The sequence below is a fragment of the Rhagoletis pomonella genome, unplaced genomic scaffold (genome assembly GCF_013731165.1).
Source record: "Rhagoletis pomonella isolate Grant_MI unplaced genomic scaffold, Rhpom_1.0 Rhpom_scaffold_00006, whole genome shotgun sequence".
In the NCBI taxonomy this organism is placed as follows: domain Eukaryota; kingdom Metazoa; phylum Arthropoda; class Insecta; order Diptera; family Tephritidae; genus Rhagoletis; species Rhagoletis pomonella.
Window position 1 is genome coordinate 71,282,886 of NW_023458560.1, and position 20,288 is coordinate 71,303,173.

The window sequence follows — 20,288 nt, forward strand, 5'->3', positions numbered from 1 at the left end:
TTGCATAATTGCAGGAAAATTTCATGGTAAAAAAAAATTATAAAAAACGATACAATATTTAGCAGCATAAAAGCAGAATCTTTCAACTTATAAAAGAATAATAAATATATAAATTCATGTATGTAGGCATATAAGAAAATTAAGTAAACAAAGATAAAAAATAAAAAATATATATGTACTTGTATTTCAAAAGTATACGTACAAACGTTTCATCAATTCACCAATTGCATGATTGTTGTAATCATAATGGAGGAAACGCGTAGAAGAATAGCGACAAACGGATAGAACAAGTTTAAGAACAAAATCACAATTGAAGCAACAAATAACACAAAACCAATTATGTAGATGAAAATTATTTAGAGATCAAAAGCTAGTCACTAAAATAAGGCATGAAAAATTTTAAAACAAAATTAAATTTAGATAAGTAAGCAAATAACAATAACTTTCAACTATTAAATTCATTGGTATTTCATTCAAAATATTTTCATGATGGTGTAATTGAAAATAAAGTCTTCTTATAAATTTAAATATAATTATAATGTAATATATGTATGTATGTAATTCAAAAAAAGTTTAGCAAAGCAAGTGAGAGCTAACTTAATAGTAAATGAAGGATAAAGAAAATGTATTTAATTTTATTAAAATAAAATTACTAAATCCATGCGGAGCTTTGAAAAGCACAAAAGCTTTCAAAAGCTCTAAGCTTCTTATGGTTTAAATGTAAAATTTATAGAGCAGCAGAAAGCTTCTAATAAGTCTAAAGCCACAAAAAGCTTAAAGTTCAAAAAGCTTAAAGCTTCTAAGATATTCAAAGCTCCAAAAAAAACCAATTGGATCAACAACTTTGATCGGTCTTTAAACAAAAACCGACGCCTTGCGAGATGAAAAGCTATGTTTTAAGCTGCACCAGCATACAGAGAAAAGCGCTTAGGCATTCTAAACGGACAATCTACAGAAGTGGAGAGATAGCCAAAGGAGCCGTCAAAATTACTTGACATAAAAGAACAATTTTAGCAGTGCGAAAAGTTCGCAAACTACATAAAAAATACCTCGAAAAATCAACAAAAATTTCGCTAAGATCAAACACTATGGCTATGAAAAAGGCAAAAGCACTTTTAAAACTTTCCTAGCTACATAAACTATATTCCGGTAAGACTAAAATAGTAAGGCTGTGGAAAACGCAAAAGCACTGCGAAATCTTTGCGGCATTATCAAACGCACCATTGCCTTTTAGAGGCCACAAAATTGGATGCAGCTAGATCAATACCAAAAAAGTTTCGAAAGCACCACAAGTCGTTTCCAGGCACAAAACTTCCTTTTGTGACAAATTTCAAGCCTACATTCGCCGCGAAATGCGGTTTTGGTGAAAAGTTCAAAAGCTTTGAGAGCTTAAAGCGTCATTTAATATTTCAAAACACTGCTGAAATACATAGATCACTCAGTACATACGAAAGAACTTGTACTTAGAGCAACGGAGTAGGTCAGATATTTAATAGAGCTTTTTAACGCATGTGCTCTTCTTTTATGCATCAGAAAAACGAGCTTTGCTTTAGAGAGCGGCTAGTAATAACTTGTGAGGGTCTTACAAATTTTATATTCAAAACGGTATATTCAGCAGAGATCATTTTGAGAACTTCTACCTCGGCGAGAGAGAGCACGAAGCAAGCGAATGGGAAGATTAGAAAAGATATGGTATTATAAGTTCCTAAAAATACTAGAGACGAAACTAGACTGAGACTATAAAGCTAACCACTGACAAGTGACAAAAGACAATGAACTGAGACAAAATAAAGAAGACAGCAGAAAAAAAGGCAACTACCTAAACCAAATGACCAGAACAATTGTGCTGTGCGGGCGGGTGTGAAGCATGTTATATAGTACAAACATATATTTAAATGAAAACACAACAACAACAACAATAAAAGATACGAAACCCAAATATAGTTTTAAGCAAAGTGAAGGCGCAACAAAGCGATAAGTAAAAGTGTAGAACAAAAAAATTGCGACTAGGGGGAAATTTTCGATGGGCTCGAAGCAGTGCAGGAGAGCGACGAAAAGAGAAGAGTTTGGAGGATTTGAAAAGACAAGAATGCAAAGACACGAAATGACGAAGACGAGACATACCCACTGAACGGTGAAACATAAAAAATAAAAACTAATAATAAAATCAAATCAAAATGGTTTCTGTAAAGCTCAGCTTAGTGGCGTGAGTTAGAGAGGTGGAGATGGAGAGCAATAAAACGTATGAAAGGAAAGGAAGACAATGGTGAGAGAAGGAACGCCATAGAATGCAGGGTTAAAAAAAATAGAAGATTGTTTTGAGGTAGGTAGATTATTTGGAAGTAGGAAAAGAGCTTTCGACTTGAAGAAATGTAAGTTAATACTTCAGGGAACTTAAAATTGCTAAAAGTTTTTGCTTCGGTGCTTTCGATTTCTAGAAAGCTTCAAGTTTCTGGAAGCTTTTGCTTCAGAAATACCAAAAATCCACTTGGGACTCACTAACATTGTTCATAGCTGCTTTCTAAAGATTTTTTCAGCAAAATGATGCAGCAAAAAATAATTATTTTAAATTAAAAGTTTGCATTTTTAGCAGTAAACATTATTTGTTTATGTATTTAGCGCAACAAAAATAAAAAATATATATTATTAATCACGTATAAATGTAATGTAAAAATATTTATGAGTATCAAGCAAAAAAAAAAAATCGTGAAAAAATTTGATTTCAAAAATATAAACTTATTTACTAAGCAAAATTGACGTTCAACAATTATTAAATGCTTGCAAGCGTAAAAAATTGTATGTGTTAAAAAAAAAAAAAATTTCAATTAAATATGTATATTGATGTTGTGTTAAATTATTATAAATGATAAAGAGGTCACGGGATAAAGAGAAAGAAATATATGCAAAAAATGGCAAGAAGATATAACTATTTAAAAATCAAAATACACCGCGCGAAATAAAGCGTAGTTTACACAAAGCAAAACGGGCAGCAACACTACAAAATACAAAACCCTTAAAATGCTGCAATGAATACATACAACAACACTTATATAAAATATTTATAAGTCATATAACAACAAATATTCGTGTACATTAAACAAATAATTACCAAAAAAGGCTTTCATGCATTTTTGGTGAAACTACGGGTGGAGAAAATGTAAAAATAAATTTCATTCAAATACAAAAAGACATTTGCTGGAGTTTTACAAGCTTCTATAGCAATAAAATATGCATGTATTACAAGAAAAAAATATATTCAAAATATTAAACAAAACATATATTACTCTAAATGTGTTGTATTCAAAAAGAAATATATATAAATAAAAATATTGTTAAACACTTGAGGATCTGGCATATATTTCTCAAACAGTAGTAACAAATAACCCTACATCCCTCTACTGGCTGAGTGCACAGTTTAAAGAAAATACTACTTAAGATACATTGTTTATATTATGGCTCGACTACAACATGCTGATGGAAATGGTAGCTGACAGAGAAACCAAAAACACAAAACTGAAAACGAAAATGAAAACGAACAAACACTTGACATGACACAAACAATAACAATAAAAAAAATACATAAACTTAACATACATACCTACAAGAAGATTTTTCGCGTTAAAAAAAATATATTTACTTAACAAAAATAATAATAATAAATAAAGAAAATATATTGGCAAATTCTTAGATTTTTTTAGACTAATTTCTATAAAAACTTGAAGTAAAGCTTAAACATAATGATTATGAAGGAATGTAAAAGACTTGAAGAAAACAAAAAACAAAACAAACAACTAAAAACAAAAAACCAAAAACCAAAAAAAAAATATCTCTTTGTGTGCATTATTTATGAAAGTTTTTTTTTTTTACTTGTGGAAACCTTAATATAGCAAGAAACTAATCGTAAGTAGCTTTTTACGTAAGTACCCCACAAATACTACAGCTGTTGTTATAAAAGTAAACAAGAGCTGGGATACCCCTCAGACAAATGCAAATAGACTTGCACTTGCACTTTCTCAAACTGGCAAGGAGGAGGTGGTCCGAGATCCGGACTTGTCCGATAGTACGTGAGCTTTAACCTGACTATAGTGGGAAAAGCACAGCATCTTGACAACTTGGTTACTGAGAACTAAATTACTGGTCTGTAAATTGCGGTCTCGTCCTTTCCTTTCCACTATGGAGACACGTGAAGTTCTCTACTTTGAATAGGCAAAGTTAAGCTTTACAGGCAACTTCAAACTGTGGAAAAAAATTTTACATCTTTATACTATAGGTTATTTGATCAGTTTTAGTGACAAAAAGTCATTTATAGTACATACAAAAATAAACTTTGTATCCTTGGCATTTGACAAAAAAAAACTCCAAACCAAATAAAGGCGCTGGCCCAATGCAGGCTTGCTTTGCGCGCCTTGCTGACTTCAATTTGCTTTGATTTACTTTGAAAACTTGCTTGGCCGAATGGTGGCTTGGAACGCTGTCAAAGTAACCAGCTGTCTGGTTGACAGTGTTGCCAGAACTTTTTGGACGAACCGGCTAAATTGGCAAATAAAACCGGCTAAAAACGGCTAAAATGTTTCAACTAAATTTCACATGTTTTATTTAAATAAGTCACGAGTAAAACGACTATTTCTTGGAGAGAAGTGACAAATTCGAGCGATTTTGCCAGCAAGAATTTGCAATTAGGAAGAACATATGATTGTGGCACATGGTTGGATTTTTTGTCGACGATAATTTGAACAAACCAGTTCGTTAAATTTAAAAATTTACACACTGGAGCGATTTTAAAATGAAAAATGTAAGTTAATACTTTTTTACGTAATTAATTTAGTTAATTCCAACTAAACTATCTATTACTATTACTATCTGATATTTTGAGTGATAATTGTCTTCCCGACAAGGCCTTTTCAGACTCACCGATTCTCAATACACTCAGATAGAAACCAATACACATAAAAAACGCTGTAAAAATTTACCTTCAATTTTAAGGCAGTAAAACAACGACCGAGGCCATATGTTGACAAGGGATGCAAAATCACAGTTACACAAAAGAACTGGTCAGATTTTTCAGAAATCCCTTCAATTCTGATGTAAAATATGATGCCAAAAGGCTGCAGATCTACCATTTAGATGACCGGTCATATGACCGGCAGATGTCTCGTAGGATTCCCAGAGAGTTTTGCTTTACATAGAAATTTGTGCTCTTTTATTTTCATTTTGACTCACTTCAGTGTTGGTTCCTTTAATTCAAGTTGGCATTCGGTTTTTGGAATTTAAATAAGTTCTCAGCAAAAAAGTTTGTTTAAAAAAATACATATGGGTACATAGTGCTTGAAAATATCAATTTTTCCCTTGCCTTAAACCTTTGGGAGTGGGCAAAAATGATGTTTTGTAATTTAGGCAGAATTGAATATGCGCTATCTGGGAAGACAATATCTACATGTAATATTTATTCTGTTTGTTGGCACTATATCCAAACAAAAACGAATCTTAAGTGTCTTAACAGTGAAACAATTTCTTATTTTCTTTCTTATTTATTTCTTTGCGAATACAACTTCACACGTAAAATTAAGACATTTATAACAAACATTTTATGAAGAAAATCCCTTCTTCGTTTAAAATAAAAATAAGCGAAATCGGCCCAATTTCATACAACCCTGCCTGACATGAAAATTTTCTCCACGATAAGGCTAGTAGCCATTTCTAACAGATTTTGGGTCGCTTAGTCAAAAATGGAAACATATATACATATTTGAAATTTAAGAAAACAAGACAAATAGCAAAATCGGCTAAAAACGTCTAATTTTTTTCTGCAAAACGGCTAACAAATCGGCTGCCGGCTAAATCGAAATTTCTCCGGCTGTTTGCTATCGCAACCGGCTAAATCTAGCCGGAAAACGGCTAAAATGGCAACACTGCTGGTTGAAAAGTCAATGTCTGTTCCCTTAACGTTAATAATTATTTCCTAGAAAACTCTAAAAAATTTATCAAAAACTTTCAGATTTATTTTTAAATTAATGCGAAATAATGTTTGTATTTAAAAGAAATGATAATAATGATACATATATATCTATATCTACATTTACTAGAAAAAACTATAACTTGAAAAAGCGATTTACTTGATGAAAAGAGCTATAAAAGTTTTTTCCTCTCGTGTAAAATTTGTAAATGTGGGCTTTGCATCATTTTACTATAAGATAACAGATATGTTAAATATAAATATAGGAACAATGAATCATTTTTATTTAATTTCAAATTACCTGCATTTTCTGTGACTTTTTTAAATTAAGTAAGCAAATTTTTGTTTGAATTTATGTATTTTGAAAGGAACATACCTCCTTGTCAAAATCCTACAAAACGCTTTCAAATAAAACATTTGCTTATTTCAAACTTTGAGGCGCTTAAAGCAAGTGAAGAAAAGCTGCCATTTGGCCAGCCTTTATACGTTTTAGTATATTCCAAATAATTTTTGACACTTCTCGCAGCGAAGCAAGCAAAGCAAGCCTGCATTGGGCCAGCACCTTAAGGGTGTATTTTGTTTTGCTTAGCAGATAGTCAAAGTCGTTGTTTGTGATTCAAATATTGGAATTTTGTGTGTGTTTTAGCTATTTTCGAACCACCATATTAAAAATAAAAGATGGCGCTTACACAATATGTTAGTGTTTGGCCGAGCTTCTCCGCCGATTCAAAGCGTGCGCCTTGATGTTGGGGAGGGACCTACAATTTTACGCCGACTCCGAACGTGGCTTGTATTTTTATGAGAAGCTGGTTTTCATGGCAGAAATGCACTCGGGGGTTTGCAATTGCCTGCCGAGGAACGATCGGTATTTATTTTTTATTTTTTTTTTTTGTGTTCTAGTTTTTGCTGTTGATCGAAACTGGGTTCGAACCTAGGCGGACCACATTTTTGTTAACAATTACACAGGTTTACAAAAAAAGTGTCTCCAATAGAATAGAATAGAAGTCAATACAATTCCTTTGGCATGACGCCTAGATAACTTTGAAGAATCAAAGGACCCCCATATTCGGATTCAACAACAAAAACATATATATATGAATTTTTATTTCTATTGAATAAATTTTTTTCCTCTCGCCCTCAAGTGACCTCGTACCTGACATCGTGGAAGTTAACGGACCTCGGATTTGGAATCAGCGAGTCGAAAGCGCCATATATAGGAATTTTCAGGTTTATTCAATGAATTTTTACCCTACTTGACTTTCAAATGACCTCGAACCTGACGTTATGGAGACTGACAGACCTCGGATACGCATTCAGCGCGTCGAATACCATAGGGATATAAAAATTTGGTGCAATATGCAGAAACTTTTTTTTTTGTAATCCTGTGTTATCTAAATAAGAAATTAACAAAAAATATAGAAAATAAAGAAAAAGGTAAGTATGTACTTTTAAGATCTATAACTCGAATTTTTTCAGAAATTTATTTTTATTTTTATATTTTTTATTATATTATTTTTATAGTTTTTTTCTTAAAAATCAAATTTGGAAAGCCCTTTTTTAAATGTTGGCTGTATTTAAACTATCGTGAACGTATCAAATTAACAGTTTGGAATTTAGTTCGTCAATTTCATGTTGTGATTTTTTCGATTTCTAAGAAAATGACTTTTGATTGTAAGCATTCTTGACACTGCCGGTAGTGAACTATTTATCGTTTGGAGGGGAGAACTTAAACAAAGAGAGGAATCGAAAGGCTGTTAACAATTTTGTTGCTGCACAGGCTACTCCTTTAAATTTTTGGCAAACAATTCAGGAAAGAACACCTTCCAGGTTTTCCATTCAAATCAATATAATTTGGCAACATTTTTAAAAAAATAGTTTTTATAACTAGGCGGATTTTTTTTTCAACAAATGTTTAAAAAAATTGTATTTGAACTTTTTCAATAAAACCGCATTTTAAAATGTGACCATTTTATTCCGCTTGTCGTCAAGGGTTAAACAATTTTTTTTCGTAAAAATGGGAAATTTTATGCCAATCAATAAAAAAATCATGTTTTCTAAAGTCATCTACTTATTTAGCTATAATTAATTTTTGCAAAAAAATTGTTCAAATTTCCCATAGTGGTGTGATGGATCCAACAATTTATACAATTTTTATTTTTTTTTTTTAGTTATGCGGCGAAACTATGTAACATCGCCTTTACAAACAACAATAATGGGATTCTTGGAATGCGATCAGATGGCTACATTTACATTAACAAAAGATTGAAAAAATATAGCACAATCTCACGAAAGTCGGATCCAGAACGAACTAGATTTATATCTGGCCAGAACTGTCATTTCAGTCTGGATTTTATATGCTATTACAATATCAACAGCAATGGTATTAAGTATAGTGGAGTTTCTTGAAGTCGCACAAATCAATGCTGCTGGTAACAATGGGGTACTCTAGCACGAGTCTAGAGATGTAGCCAAAAAAACTTGATCACTTTGTAATGTTTTTAGTGTTAGTTTGAAGTATGAATGGGCCACAGGACTCTCATTCGGAACACTGTACCATCAGCTATATAAAGGAACACAAAATTACTTGCAGTACTTACACAATGAAGAGCCTTGAAAAGTTATACACAGGTAAGTGTACCGTCCCCTGATATGGTTCCCATTATCCAACTACCGCACACGCGGAAGAACTCGACTGGGTGATCTGAGACCGATTTCCAGAGGAGGTTAGTTTAGTGTCATGCTCGGACAATTTGTATTTCCTCTTGTGTTATGATTGTATCCTATGTATTACTTATTACATATTTTCATGAAACGATACCTAACTGCAGGTACTTATGAAAGTCCGCATGCAGCTGGAACTGCTTTTTCGGCATTGTCGATGAAAAAAACGAGACGAAATGTTTATTAAGTTATACCGAATAGTTTCCTATTACCCTATGGACTCCTGTCGGGATCTGCTGAAAGAGCTGCTTTGACCACCCACGGTCGACAACCAGCCAGAAAGAGTTTACAACTTTACTTATCCCTATGTTCAGGAGTAGTATACATGTTGAAACAGAAACTCCTATTTCCTCCCATCAGAGAACAGTAAGAATTCCATGTCTATCAAAATCATCATAAAAACAGTTATCTGAAATATCATTGTGCCCAGAAATCCAAATCAGAGTGGTAAGACATTCCCCGATCAGTTTCGAGTACACTATAAACGATCCTAGCGCCCTAATTGCCGCTTAGCTATCAGAGTAATTATAATAGGGATTATATTGACACGCATTAAGTCGAATACCTCCCTTTTGGAAACATTCCCTGTTCGAAATACGCTAGGAAAATCTAGAACCCTATACTTTAGGTTATGGGAGAGTTTCTGACAGAGCACAACTCCACCAACCCTGCTGTCCAACCTCGATGCATTCAGGACTACTTGAACTCTCTTTCATATGGGTATGAGCCTGATGGCGAAGCGGATTGCGGTAGCCTTAGCAGCAATGTCTACGGGTAGGATGCGACTATTTTTAGACGCTATGTGACTAATGTAGACTTTCTTAATGAATTCCACCAGATGATAACCATCTTTTGCAATATAATTGGATTGATAATGGCTTTCGATTACCATTGGAGAGTTTTACCACCGCCTCCCAATGGAGCTTCTACACTGAACACTGTTTTCTCACTTCTCAATATTTGGCTTCCAAAATAACTTCATATCTAGGGTCGCGCTGAAATACTTGGCTCTATCAGAGAGGAAGCTGAGCATAAGACACTTTATATCTCCCGATGAACAAGACGAGTTCTGACTTTCCTAGATAAATAGCAAAACCGCAGCAAGCAGACCAATTTGTGACTGTGGGTTAAAAAACCACTTTATGTATAAGATCATACGGTAAGTGCTACATCATCAGCAAATGCGATAATTCAGAGCAGCTCAACCAGGACTATCCAAAGAAAGCGTGAGAGAACCCCGCTCTGCGGATGCCTCTACTCATCCTACGCTAGTTACAAGCACAGCTGTTGCTGATAATGTGGGCGATAAATCCTACCTAAAATCTTCTCAACTCGGAGTTATGAAGGCTTCTTACTTTCTCCTCGGGCAGCACGAAAATTCAGCTTTCCCGTACTTAAAGACTTATTTGAAATACTAGTTTGACAAATTTTTACGGACTACGTCTTATCTTTTGATTTATTTTTAATCCAGTATACCTTTTTAGTTAGTTGGGAGAAGAACTCAAGGCAGCTCAGGTGACTATTTTTATAAGAATTTTACCCTTGACGTTATAATAAAGCTCATCTGAAAATGTTTAAATTGTATAAAACTTTATTAGTTCCCTTAGCAACCATTAGAGACAATAGCCAGGTTTCGTGGCATAATACGCTTATAACTCTGCATTGAGCAATGGTATCGATTCGTTTGTGATCCCTGAGGCAGACCGATGTTATTTTTACAGACAGCCATCCGCTGAACACATTAGCGAAAATTTCTTACGACAGCTGACTCATAAGAAGACCACCAAGGCAGAATAAAAATATAATTAAAGTTGGCAAAATGTAGGTATCTTAGTAGCACGCAAGCTCAGGGAAATTAGCGACATTAGTGATCGTACAAAAATTTATTTCATATCATACTTCAAAACAACATCACCCTAATTATTATACAGCATAATTTATACTTATGTACATATGTACATACATATGTGGAATTATTTCTGCATACTTTCACTGAAAGTGCCGCAATATATTTTTTTAAGTACTCGTAAATACATATGTATGTATGTACATACTTTCTTACATTATAAAAGGTTTGTGTTTTTTATACATACTTCCAGTTTTGCTTAGAACTTCTCCGTCACATCATATATGTACACACATTCAAAGTATTTTCCCATATCATACACCAATAAAGAAAGAAAAAAGGTGGTGTCATCTAGAAAACAAAAATTGCAATTGCCACTCAAACCACTAACCATTCTCACATCCTCACCAGCTACGAAAAGCTGTTCGCCTATTCCGCATATCGGCAAATCCTTTGAGAATGCCGCTTAAAAGCCGCTGCAGATTACAGTCGGCGGCAGCCTTTGATAACATTTTCCGCTTTGGCGATTTCGTTGCCTCAGGGCGATAGGCTTTTTTTTTTTGATTGCTCTTTCTTCATGCCACTATATTAATGTACATTTGTGTGTATATATATATGTACATATATAGGTGCGTGTATATAGTATACTACATACACACTTTCATACACAGGCGGCAAACATAAATCGTACAAACAAAAAGTGTTGGGCGCGATTTAGCGAGGGCATCGTCCTTAATAAAAAACATTGTACATACATACATATGTATGTATTTACATAAATAGCACGCATAAGTGGGTTATTGTCGGAATCAGTTAAATTAAAAAAAAGGAAAAAACGCACAATATCCTTAAGTGAATGGAAGCGCCGGTTATGCCTTTAAATTATATGTAATTCAAGTACACAATTTTAAGACAGAATTACGCCTGGTATCGACTGTGCAAGTCTAATAACTGTAGACCAGTGCCAGGCAAAATACACACGCACACATAGTACACATAGCCTCGCGATGTTACCGGCTGCTGCTGCAATAAGTAGTTGCAGACTCGTAATGCAATAAACGAACAGATGCATACATATGCATCTAAGTATGAATAGCAATGGTAATGGTATTGAATGAAAGAAGTAATGGTAATAGTAATGGTAATGGTTATACTTTTAGAAATGGAAATGAGAAAGTGGCAATAGTAATAGTAATGGAAATGATAATAGTAATGGTAACGGCAACGGGAACAATAATTGTAATAGCAATAGTAATAATCAGGGAACGGATTTTTAGGACCTAAAAACCTATAAAAAAGGCAAAATAAAATAACGAAATAGGCTGGAAAAGGCAAAATAAAATATCGAAAAAGGCAGGAAAAGGCACTAGCTATAGCAAGAAAGGCAAAACAAAATAGCGAAAAAGGCAAGAAAAGGAACTAGGTATTGCAAAAAAAAGCAAAATAAGGCGCTAAAAAAGACCGAAAATACGAAGAACAAGCAAAAATACATTTATTTTAGAAATGTTTATATTATAAGTAAAAAGAGAAAAACTATGAACTAGTTTCATTATATGAAAAATTTGTACTTTCAATCTTTGACTATTTTATCCTTTCGAGTTTCTAACTCATAAAACTTTAATCTGTATAGTTGTAGTAACATTGAACCACAAGATGCATAAGATGCTCGACGTAAGTTGATACAAGTGGAGCCCAATTTAAATATGGAACGTTTGAAACGTTCATGTTATCAGGAATAAGGACGTTTTCCTCGGCCTTTACAATTTTATCCACACCCCTTATTGTCTCCAAGCCTACTTTAGCTGAGAAAACGGCTTTGAATTTTTCCAACACCAATTTGGCAATAGGTCCCTGCGCTTCTATAAGCCGCATGGCTAATGTGTACATTTTTTAATTTTAAAAATAAAATTGTAAATGCTATAATCACTTTTTTAAAGGTACACCCAGAAAAATATCCTCGATTTTTAAGTAACACGATCCATGTTAAATTCACATGAAACAGTTGTACACACGAAACAACAACAATTTTTCCAATTTAACATGATATTTTTAACAGGAAAAAAGTGTTAAGAGTAACATGAAGTATTTTTGGTTAATTTACCAAGATATAGTGTTAAATTTACATGTGAATAGTGTTAAAAATATATGGCAACGTGATTCCTGTTTGTTGCAACCTGAGTTATTGTAAAATTTACATGAGGGTTTTTTTAAATAATGTTGATTCAAACACAGAAAGTGTTAAATTTACATTTAGTTGATGTTAAAAAGGTCTGGCAACATGATTTCTGTTTGTTTTGACATGAGCTATTGTGAATTTTACAGGGTATGTGGTTAGAGAACATAAAAGTACCGTAATATTTTATTTGCGTGCGCGTTCTTCGTCATTCGGTTGCATTTTTATTTGGTGTATTATTTGTGAAAGATTATTAAAAAAAGCTATTTAAATATTAAGAAGAATGGGTACAGAAAATGTCTTTGGGGAATCGGCGGGCATATATTTCGTTGTTGATGGTAATTTAACCATGGGGAATGAAGTTGAGACTTCACTGCAGCAAAGCCAAGCCACTGAAGCTTCACGTGAAAAAGAAAATTTGAAAGACGTCGTATGTGGTAAAATGAACTTCAGTGAAGAAGTTTATCAAAGAATTCTCGGTAAGTACTTTGAGAATCTGCGAGGAACCATATGCATATTTATGTTATTGACAGATTGCGGAATGGATGTAGAAAGTCTGTATTTCATCAACGATGGGGACATAAATGAACTTTTCCCTGCATCAATGCTCGGAACGAGAGTAAAGTTTAAAGAAAGAGTTGCACGTTGGCGACAGAATGAAGTAAGTAAATCATTTTCACATCAATGATAAGCTTTGCATACTTTTTTTATTTTAAGGCTGATACCATTTCGTCAATAGGATCATGCAAGAGTTGGATAAATTCTAGCCAAGAGTCTCACGACTCGATAAGAGACATGGAAGCAAAGAATTTAAAGTTAATACTTAATGTCACTGAAAGAGGTCAAAGCATCTTTAAACAATATAGAGAAAAGACCGTGCTGTCAGATGTTAGTCGTGACATTTTGGTAAATACCATTGTTGACCACTTCTCAGCGCGATCAGTGCCTATGACAATGAAAGATATCATCACCTTTTCTGAGCAAATAACAATTTTATTTCCCAACGAAGACATGGTATGTATGCATTTTCATATTCACTTGCTATCAAAATTTGTAAATACATATGTAAAGGAGGATCAAGTTTCAAGCGGATAAAAAATAGCACTGATTTTTAATAACTTTTTAGCTGACAGATTTTTGCCCTTTTTTCCTTATAAGCATGAATTTCTTACGAAATAAAAAGTGGAAGAAAGTTCGAAACTCTGATTTATATGGTTTTGGCTAAAGCTGGGATACAATTTTTATAGAAAAATAACAGAATAAATTTAGCTTGAAAAACGTTGTGAATATTAAAAAAAAAAATTCAACACTTAAATGCATTTATTTTACTTTTATTTAGCGCTATTACTGCAACCGTCGAAATGGCAAAAATCCAACAGGCAAACTTTATGATAAGGCAACAAACATCCGAAGGAAAATAAAAAAAGAAACAGGAGCACTAAGCGTTGCACCTAAATGTCAACCCACTCAATCAAGTTTGTCGGAGCAGGCGAGCAATATTAAATTTAATTTTACAAAAACGTACTTATCTATGTACGTGTATGCATGTATATACCACTATATTTGGCCCACAGTTTCGTGAGTATATTGATTGCTTCGTGGGTTTCGAAATTTTTTTGTTTTTGTCGCACGGTGCAATACCTACACGTACATACATACAAAAATAAGTACATACACATGTAAGGAAAAACCATGATTAATATTTCCTTCGATTAGCAGATGAAAATGACTTAGCCATGAAAAATTGGCTTTGTCATAATGTAGAGCCTTGGGGCGATGTTGTAGAAAAATGGACGAACACAGTCAAATTAAGAACCGCAGAGATTTTAAATGAACACGCAAATATTTTAACTAATTGGCCGCTGCTGAAACACAGTCTTGGATACACTTTGGTAAGTTTAGCTTTATATATGTACCTATTTTAAATTTTCTTATTTATGATATAAAACTTTGGAATTTGTATATTTTCAATTATACTGCAGGTTGAAATTGATTTCGAAGCGAAATTTCCCAACTGTTCGCAGAATTTGCTAAACGAATGGCCAAAATTTAGAAAGTCAATTATACCTTACATGAAGACTAAAATAAGAGATGCAACGTCCATTGATATGCTAAAAAAAATTGACGAAAACATCAGTACTGGTAAAGCAACAAGTCTAATATTTATTTTTTCAAGTATTTATTTTATTTTCTTCTGCAGACTCAATGGATTGTTTATTGACACTGCTTTTGCATGCGATACTTAAACCGTCATTAATTTCCGTTGGACAAACTTCTGGTGAAAAACGGCTTAAATGGAAGCCATCAATATGTGATGCGCAAGCAGTGACATTGCTGCATTGCAGCAGCATAAACGATTATCAGAGGATGTACCACGAATTAAAGATTAAGTTAAATCAAAAGAATCTTCCTCTTCAGCCGCTACTATTGGTAGTCGGAGAGAAACTAACTCAGTTAGACTCTTTTTACGTTATTTTCGACAGTATAATTTACAAGGTACCGACATTTTTAAAATCACTTGATACTTTATTTAAAATCTTTCATGTATTAAATTTGGAATATCCGATACAAGCGAAATCCATATATAATTTTATCGAATCCTACTTTTTTGGCATTGCGGATTGTGCACACCCAAATGTTATTACACTTAAAAATTATTTAAAAGATACTCAAAACTTGTTGGAGTAGATTGATAAAATGTTCAAATGCTTTATATGTAACGAAAGGTCTTCTACATCAAAATTGTTAGTTGACCATTTGAAATCTTTCCATGTTTTTGCTGAGATAAAAAATTTTGTTTGCACTTTCTCTAAATGTGGTCAATGTTTTTCAAACGTGTATAGTTTTCAAAATCACCTACGTAGAGTTCATGCGTCGTTGCCAAGTACACCTGCTGTATCTTATCATGCACCTGTTTTTGTTAGGCCTAATATTACTAAAGGGCAGACTAATAAATTAAGTTCTAATTTTAATAATACAACTATTATTGAAACTAAAAAGTATTTTAGTATAGATACGCTCAATTATCGAAAGCAAATGTTTCAGTACGGTGAAACAGAAATTGGAAACATCTCTCCACCTATAAGTATAGGAAATTTGAAAACTTGTAACTTTCGAATGACAGCTAGAGAAATGATATGTTTTGTGCATCATTTTTCTTTGATAATTGGCGATCTAGTTTCTGAAGAAGATGAAGTGTGGAAATTTTTTTTGATACTACTTCAAATCATTGATATTCTTATTTTAAATGAAATCGATGATGTTTTGCTAAATAAATTGAAATTGCTAGTTAAAAGTCATAATTCTTTTTATATGTCGCTGTTTAAAAAAACACTTAAACCGAAATTTCATTTCCTTGTTCATTATTTCACTGCCATAAAAAAATGCGGCCCATTAAAAAATGTGTGGTGCATGAGATTTGAAGCTGTACACAAAATATTCAAAACGTACGCTAATTGAATTAATTGCCGTGTAAATGTTCCATGGAGTCTTGCGATTAAAGCCGCATTGAAATTTGCATATAGCTTGAGTAACGAACGTTTTTTTCAACCAGATTTAAATATAAGCGCTAATTCTGTATTACCTAGTACTTTAAGCTTTAAATACAATTCCGATTTTCAAAGAGAATATGAATTATCTAATTATCAATTTTATTCAAAAGTTACTTTTAAAGGATTTTTATTTAAAAGAGGGTTTTTTGTTATTGTAAAACAGGAGGCTATATACTTGTTTCAAATCGAAGATATTGTTGTAAGTTTGATGCAAAAACTTTTCTTTATTTGTTCACAGTGGGAAATTATAAATTTCAGTACACATATTCAGTCATACTTGGTAGGTGAAAAATCAGATAGTTATAGTTTTATAAGTGCAGACAAAATTAGCTCACCTCCTGTACATATTCATATTCTTCAAAACAATCAAAAAGCAATCCGTTTAAAAAGTATTTAAAACAATTTGATACAGCTTTTATGCAGAGCTTAGAAAAACTCAACAAATTTTTATAAAAATTGTGGACTTTTAAAACTTTCAAACTTTTTTGGGCATGCAGTTTTATAGCCTCTTAAATTTTAGTCTGATAAAGCGCAAGTTGTAAGCGGATAAAAAATCGCGTTGATTTTTAAAAACTTTTTCATTGTCAGTTTTTATAAATTGCACTTGTTGTATAAAAAAAACCGCAAAAGCCGTCAGCAATTTTTTAACCGCTTAAAACTTGCGCTTTATCATACTAAAATTTAACAGGCTACAAAACTACCCAAAAATGTTTGAAAGTTTTTTAAAAGTCCACAATTTTTATAAAAATTTGTTGAGTTTTTCTAAGCTCTGCATAAAAACTGAAAGTTTGATTTATATAGTTTTGGTTAAAGCATAAGCCATGTTTTCATAAAAAAGTAACAAAAAAAATTTAACTTTAAAAACCTTGCACATGTACAACAAAAATCACCATGGACTCAGTTTCGCACTATAGTGTATGTATGTATGTACATATGAAATTTTTGTGTATGAATTTTGTGTAATAAATAGATAAGTACTTAGTTTTTAAGTCAACAGTGTAAATATTTCAATTTTTTTAATAAAAATAAACTAAACAAATTGTTATTTATTTTGTAAAAGTAGGGACACAAGGTAACACGATGTCATATTAAAACAACATTAAAATATGGTTCTTTTAACATGAAGACGTAGTGTTATTTTAACAACAACTCCTGTTGATTTAACCAGTATTTTCATGTAGAATATCCTGTGAAACCAACCACATGCCTTGTTAAAATAAACCGATGTTTCAGGTTAAATTTACAGCACTTTCAATGTTAAATTAACAATTATCCAATGTTAAGTCAACAAGAGGGAAAAATGTTAAAAAATTTCCTTCATGTGAAAATAACATGACATATCGCGTTGAAAAATAATAACCACAAAATTGGTTAAAATTTGGTTGTTTTAACACGATTTTTTTCTGGGTGTAGAAAAGGCAAAAAAAGGCAAATATCTTAAAAGAGGCAAAAAAAGGCAACATCAAATGTGTATATATGGAATCAGAGAAAGCAAAATCGTGGACATTCTTAATCGAATATACTCTATCTCTTTAGCAGAAAAAAAGGCAATTTCCATAAAATCCGTTCCCTGGTAATAATAATTGTAATGTTGTAATGAGAATGATGGTGATAATGGTAATGGTAATGCCAATAGTAATGGAATGGTAGCGGTAGCGGTATCGTTCAAGATACATACATAAGTTCTCACGCTCCAAATAAGGCGCACACTTCAGAAACGGGACAATCAAATAACCATAGCCACACACTTACATCAAACAAACACCTGTCACTGTCAAAAGTGCTTTACCACTCGTCCGAATAAATACACATGCTTGAATATATGCATACATATGTATCTGCATACGCATACGGATTTGTATATACATACATATTACATATCGCTAGCTTAGAAAGAAAAGTTGCTAAGTCCCATTTTACAAATTTTACAGGAGAGGAAAAAATGTTCCTATAGCCATTTTCTTTAACTATTTCGCAAGACTTTGAATCAAACATTTTGCGCGTTTAAAGCAAAGCAAAACTCCATAAGAATCAGAAGGTTTCAATACTTATTAAAAGATGTCGTATTATGTTGGCCTTATCGGATTTGCGGTGCTTCTTTTGGACTTAGCAATTTTTCCGTTTATTGTTTATGAAGAGGAAAAAGTAAAACAAGTACCTTTATAATTTTCGAAACGATGCGTATTCAATTTCTCTAGGCTCCTACATCAAAATATGAGTTTTCGTAAAAAGTGGACTTAGCAACTTTTCACTCTAAGCTAGCGATATGTACATTAGGATGGTCCCAAAATGTATGAGGAAACAAAGTTTAATATGTTAAACTCTCGCCCCCTAGGATTTTTCAAAATGGAAAAAAGATTACTCGTATTTTTTTTAAGAAAAAATGTTATTTAGAACTGCCTCAAAACCCATGAAATTTTCCATGCACGTATTTTATATGGCAAATACACTTTGTCGTAGAAATGGTACAGAATGATTGAAAATCAATACTTTTCGATCAGAAAACTCTGTTTCTCTTTAGGAGACCTCCAAAGACAATTTGTTTATTTTATCATTTTTTAATACTACAAACTTTTTACGGGTCCCCCATTACACATTTTGGGGTTTTCGGGGGGAACTATAAGAAATAGTTAACATTACAAAATGGTAAAATCAGCAATTGGGCATTTGTTATTGGAAGTCTCCTGAAGAGATACAGAGTTTCTGGATCGAAAAATGTTGATTTTCAAGAATTCAATGTTATTTCTATGTAAAAAAAAATACCCCACATAAAATACTTGCAAAACTTTATGGGCGGAAACAGTTCTAATACCATTTTTTATAAAAAAATATGGGAATTCTTTTTTTTCATTTAGAAAAATCCTAGAATGCTTAACATTTTAATCTTTTTTTCCACCCTAATGTACATACAATACATACATACATTGTTTTGCCCTATTTCTATCTACCTCTCCAACCCTAAAAAAAGCCGCCGACGTATCAGCCGAGTGTCGGAAAAACATCAATTACCACAGTCGCTTTGTCGGTGAATCTTACCGCCAGTTCCATCCGGCGGAAAAGAACAAAAAAACATACATATGTACATATAAAACCACCAAGATAATTTCATCAAAGCCAAACCGCCCGACAAAAGTTTTTCCGTCGCTTTTGTTGCCGACGCCTTCAAACGAATTTGCCGATATGCGGAATAGGCGCACAGGAAGCAGAAAAGGCAATCAGCTCAGCTCGACTTCGCACAGCCACTCAGGCTTAGGGGATGTTAGGAAAAGTTGCTAAGTGGGTTAGTGTGTTACAAGGAAAATATGATAATGCAATGTGTGCCAATGCGAATGCCAGCACGTGTGAGGAAAACTATGGCATGACGACTTTGATCACAAAGCAGACGTTGGCAAACAAAAAGCGAGAAAAACAGACGCCCCGACTGGCTGGCTGTGTGTGACAATGGTGGTGGCAGGCAGCTGGCAATGGGGTGGTTTTCCCAAATTGGGCTACTCATATGAGCAGGGCAATACCGAAACATTGAAGTCGCATGCAATACTTAATTGGTGTTTACCACACAGTAGTACTAAGTATTATGTCATCTCGTCAGGCAAATCTTTTGAATGCATTTTAGAATTTATCCAACAACCAGCGATGGGAGCTGTGCGCCTATTCCCCATATCGGCAAATTCTTTTGAAGGCGGCAGCCACAAAAGCGTTAGCTAAACTCATAATTAATTGTCGGTAGTCGGTGGGCTTTGATGAAATTATGCACACCCTTCTTAATGCGGCAGAAGCAGTAATGACCTCGCAAGTGGCTGATAAGAAAACAAGAGTAAGGGCGCACAAAGTAACAGATGCTGCTGGCATTGCCAATGAAAAAGGGACTTAGCTGAGAGTTCTGTTAGTTTGATTGATTAGTGTGAGTGTCCATGGCTGTAGAACCAGGGTTCGGAAATATTCATATATGAATCTTCGCGAACATACATTTATGATTTTATACGCGAAGGTGAACGATTCAAATATTCTGTATTGATTCTCCTTCGCGAACGTGAAGCATAAAAC

The 20,288-nt window shown here is 33.3% G+C and overlaps 2 protein-coding genes across 3 annotated transcripts in view; both read left to right on the forward strand.

Moving 5' to 3' along the window:
* The window catches only part of LOC118742088 (receptor-type tyrosine-protein phosphatase N2-like), a gene marked incomplete at its 3' end in the record, with an annotated part of 75,224 nt that overhangs the window by 51,765 nt on the left and 3,171 nt on the right, over positions 1–20,288 (forward strand).
* Positions 12,403–16,729, forward strand: LOC118741252. Of its 2 annotated transcripts, none has more exons than XM_036473158.1 (6): positions 12,403–13,354; positions 13,411–13,707; positions 14,033–14,192; positions 14,410–14,585; positions 14,676–14,835; positions 14,894–16,729. In XM_036473158.1, exons 1-6 carry the CDS (start codon positions 12,977–12,979, stop codon positions 15,379–15,381), a joined length of 1,659 nt encoding a protein of 552 aa, XP_036329051.1. In that variant the 5' UTR covers positions 12,403–12,976; the 3' UTR covers positions 15,382–16,729. The 2 variants fall into 2 exon arrangements, with proteins under 2 accessions (XP_036329051.1, XP_036329052.1); XM_036473159.1 differs by having other exon boundaries at positions 14,413–14,585.

Bases quoted from the DNA above. Each gene is read 5' to 3' on its own strand.
- LOC118741252 (XM_036473158.1), top strand. From the start codon at position 12,977: ATGGGTACAGAAAATGTCTTTGGGGAATCGGCGGGCATATATTTCGTT. The intron at 13,708-14,032 runs GTATGTATGCAT...ACTTTTATTTAG, and splicing joins TATTTCCCAACGAAGACATG to CGCTATTACTGCAACCGTCG. The intron at 14,836-14,893 runs GTAAAGCAACAA...TTTCTTCTGCAG, and splicing joins TGACGAAAACATCAGTACTG to ACTCAATGGATTGTTTATTG.